This window comes from Rhamphochromis longiceps, linkage group LG23 (assembly GCF_057381845.1).
Source record: "Rhamphochromis longiceps isolate RC_006_pf linkage group LG23, R_longiceps_female_GT1.1, whole genome shotgun sequence".
NCBI lineage: Eukaryota > Metazoa > Chordata > Actinopteri > Cichliformes > Cichlidae > Rhamphochromis > Rhamphochromis longiceps.
The window spans coordinates 41,001,207-41,004,923 of record NC_140578.1 but is presented as its reverse complement, the minus strand read 5'-3'; the positions used below and the strand labels follow the sequence as shown (position 1 = coordinate 41,004,923).

At 41.1% G+C, this 3,717-nt stretch overlaps 1 protein-coding gene across 1 annotated transcript; it reads right to left on the bottom strand.

Annotated features, from left to right (window-relative positions):
- Positions 1 to 225: 225 nt before the first annotated feature.
- LOC146642580 (zinc finger MYM-type protein 1-like) lies at positions 226 to 3,362 on the bottom strand. Its single transcript, XM_085398486.1, has one exon. The coding sequence runs from the start codon at positions 1,270 to 1,272 to the stop codon at positions 238 to 240; it is 1,035 nt and encodes a 344-aa protein (XP_085254612.1). The 5' UTR covers positions 1,273 to 3,362; the 3' UTR covers positions 226 to 237.
- Between the last annotated feature and the right edge of the window lie 355 nt (positions 3,363 to 3,717).

The following is a 3,717-nucleotide window of genomic DNA, read 5'->3' as shown; positions in this document are numbered from 1 at the left end:
GTGCACAGACATTTTGGGGGGCAAGTGCTCCAGGGGGAAAAAAGGGCACTTTTTGCATATGTGGAAAACATTTTCTTTTTATAATAAAAAAATCGCACAGGTTAAATGCAATTTGACTTTTATTTCAAAACATTCTCTAAAAATCAAAAATCACACCACAAAAAGATAAAATCTGTATCCATCTCTAAACTATATACATACATATTCTCAAGTGTCCATTAAATGGAGTGTACTGCTCTAAAGAAGCATCCTTCTTGGTGCCATGTCTTTGTAGATGTTGATGACCTCGTTGTAATTGATCTCCACATCTTTCTCAATGGCCAACAAGAGGAGATCAGACAACCTTTCTTCTCCACACAAACTTCTTAGTTTATTTTTGATTATTTTTAGCTTTGAAAAAGATCTTTCAACTGTCGCAGTTGTCACTGGTAGTGTTGCGTAGATCTGAATCATTTTGACAAAGGCAGGAAAGATCAGCTGGCCATTGTTTTCCCTCAGTATCAGAAATATTTCTCTGAGGTCTTTTGAACTAAAGCTGGAGTGGAAGACCTTTAATTCTGTTTTGAGCTGGTCCTCATCTTCTCCATAGAATTCACAGAGGATGTGGACAGCTTCAATGGCTTCTGGGTTTGGTGGGCCTACCCAGTTAGCATGCACAGTTAAGGGCTGGAAGGACTGAATGATTCTGGCCGTTGGGCTTCCAGTATTGTCCCCTTTGAACCTCCTGTTCAGTTCCCCAGTCATGATGTCCAGAAAGGTGAAATATACACCACTCCTGAAATATGCCTCCACTGACTCAAACTGAGCACCTACTTGAGACACTGTGGTGCTGTGTTGGAAACGCACTGGAACTTTCCGCTTTCTCTCCTGACCAGGCACCACGGTAGGTACTGGAATGTTGAAACTCTCTGCCTTCTCTGATGCACATCTAAATATCTCTCCAAATTTCTCCTCAGACCTCATGGTTTGCAATGTGTGAAGCACACCATCAATTACCTTGTAGGCAGTGGAATGGTCCAACCCTTCTTCCTGCAGAGAATCTGATGCCAAAGCAGTGACTTCGAATACTGGTGTGGTGATTTCCATGCAGAGAATGAACATAAAATTAATGGCATTTCTGTACATCTGAGCATCACCTTGGGCCAGGTTAGGTGGGTCACTGTCACTGATGTCATCAAGGAGCATCAAAATGGCTTTCAAATTTCTCTGAAGTGCCTTCAGTGCTTTTTCCCTGCAAGCCCATCGAGTATCTGACAGCTGCTGGAGCTCCATAACACGTTGTCCAGGAAAGAGAGACTCCTGAAATTTGACCAAGGCAGCATGACGCTTTGGGGAGCATACAATTTCTCCACCAAGTTGAAAAATGTCACAAAATGCTTGCTGGACTTTGATGCCTCCACTAGTACCAAATTGAGGCAATGGGCTTTGCAGTGCACATAGAGGGCCTTCTCATTGTGTGCACGGATTCTAGCTTGGAGACCTTTATACATGCCACTCATGTTGGCTGCTCCATCATAGCCTTGACCATACATGTTCTTCATCTCTAGGCCATTCTTTTGCAGAAGCAAGAACACTGTATTCTCCAGCTCCTGGCCTGTAGTTGTATCAACATTGCACACTTCGATGAATCTCTCCTTTATTTGCATATGATGAAAATATCGCACAACAAATGACACTTGCTCTTTGTGTGAAACATCAGAGGTTTCATCAAGTAGAATGGAATACATTTCAGCCTCTTTTATTTCACGTTGTATCTCCTTCCTGATGTAAGTTCCTAGTGCTGCAATGATGTCATTTTGACTTCTGTTGGAAAGCAGTGACACCTGGGGCCTTGTCTTGGTGGCTTTAACTGTGGCAATTTTTTCCAAATGCATTTTCAGCACACTATCGTAGCGGGAAAATACATTGACTAATTCATGAAAATTGCCACGGTTATCACTGGACTCACTCTCATCATGACCTCGGAATGCTTGTCCCTGACGTGCAAGATACACTGTTAGGTCAATTAATCTTGTCAGGATTTCTTTGTTTGTCTGCCTCTCTCGCTCTCTAACTTCCACCCCTTTTACGTCTGAAACATCAAATGCAGACTGAAGGGCCTTTTTCTGGAAATTGATCCATCTAACCATGCTTGTCATGTGCATCTCTGCGCTGGAGTGTTGTTTGATTTTTTCAAGAGCAGTACTCCACTTTCTGATGCCATCAGTTGTCCAGGCTGTTCTGCTTTTATATTTTTCATCCGAGAGGAAAAGCCGACAACTAAAACAATGCATTGAATTAGCAGTGGGTGAGTATTCCAGCCACACATTAGCAGAAAACCACTGTTTCTGGAATGATCTCCCCTCAGTTTTTGGGTAAGGTATATCAGGCTGACATGGGCCCACATTGCAGCACATTGAAACGTATCTGTCATTGCGCTTTATTTTAAATGTATGGATGTGTGTTGGATCTGTTGGGTATTGTAAAGCTGCTAACTTTGACATTATGTGATCGATCTGTTCTTCCTCATTGTGGTCTTCAGAGAGCACTACATCAGTGTCTGTAGGCCTAACTGAACCTGTTGCTGCATTGGTCGCGGCTTCATCTGTTTCTATATCTCCCTCTTCTGCTATGCTGGTAGATGGCATAGAGCTGCTTCCCTGCTGTGACTGACTACAATGGAACAATAATAATAATAATAGTATTATTATTTATCATAATAATAAGCTTAAACAGATAGTTTTAATAATAACCCATACTGCAAGTCTTGTAACATAGAAATAACTTTCGTAGGTACAAAATAATAGTTAGCTCAATGCCTGCTGATTAAGTTCATTAAAAACTAAGTGTGAACAGCTTTTAAGATTTTTCAATAGAATTAACTGCAAGGAGCAGGTTACATTAAAACATTAAAATAGAACCTGACTCTGCCCTTGACTCTGACCTTTCATCTTCATTTTCCTTTGCTTTCATCCAGGAGAGCAGAGAACTGCTTCCCTGGGCTGCCTGTTGTAGATCCCTTTCTTTCTCCTTTCTCAGCCTCTCTTTCCTAGGCATTATGCTTGCTGAAATTAGTAAATAAATAGACCAAAATGTATGAGAACGAATAAGACTGACTGTGGTCATTACAAGAACAGGGCAGAATGGTCGTTTTCACAGGCAATTGGGAACTGCCTATTTTTCCTTTAGCAAATTAATGTGTTAATGTTGCCAATATGTTACACCAAAAAAAATTAACATGTCTAACCAGTGCTTCTCAAAACTTTTAACATGCACCACCCCCAACACCGTACCCTTCAAACTACCAATAACAACGTCACTGTTCTGTCACAATCAGGTCACAACACAGTGCGTAAATGTCTGCGAGCATCGCTGAGTCAGTAACAACCAGTTAGGCTAAAGACTGCATCTTTAGACAGTTGGATGGTGTTCTAACTTTCTCACAGGAGACACCTACTAAAGACAGCCAAAGACATTAATTTCAATCTTACCAAAGTACGACAGTAGTTGACGTTAGTTATGGAAAGGCTAATCCACAAAAACGGAGAAACGTCCATAATTCTATTATTCATAATCATGTCAAGGTTTTAGGTTTTTCTGCAGTTCCATCTCTAAAAAGTGTGATGTCTTCCCGTCACTGACTTCAGTTTGAAAACTTTGTATTTATTCACAGATTTCCGTGAGATCATCCTAAAATTTGTAACGAAAAATGGGCTCAAAAGAGCCCTCTGCCTAACG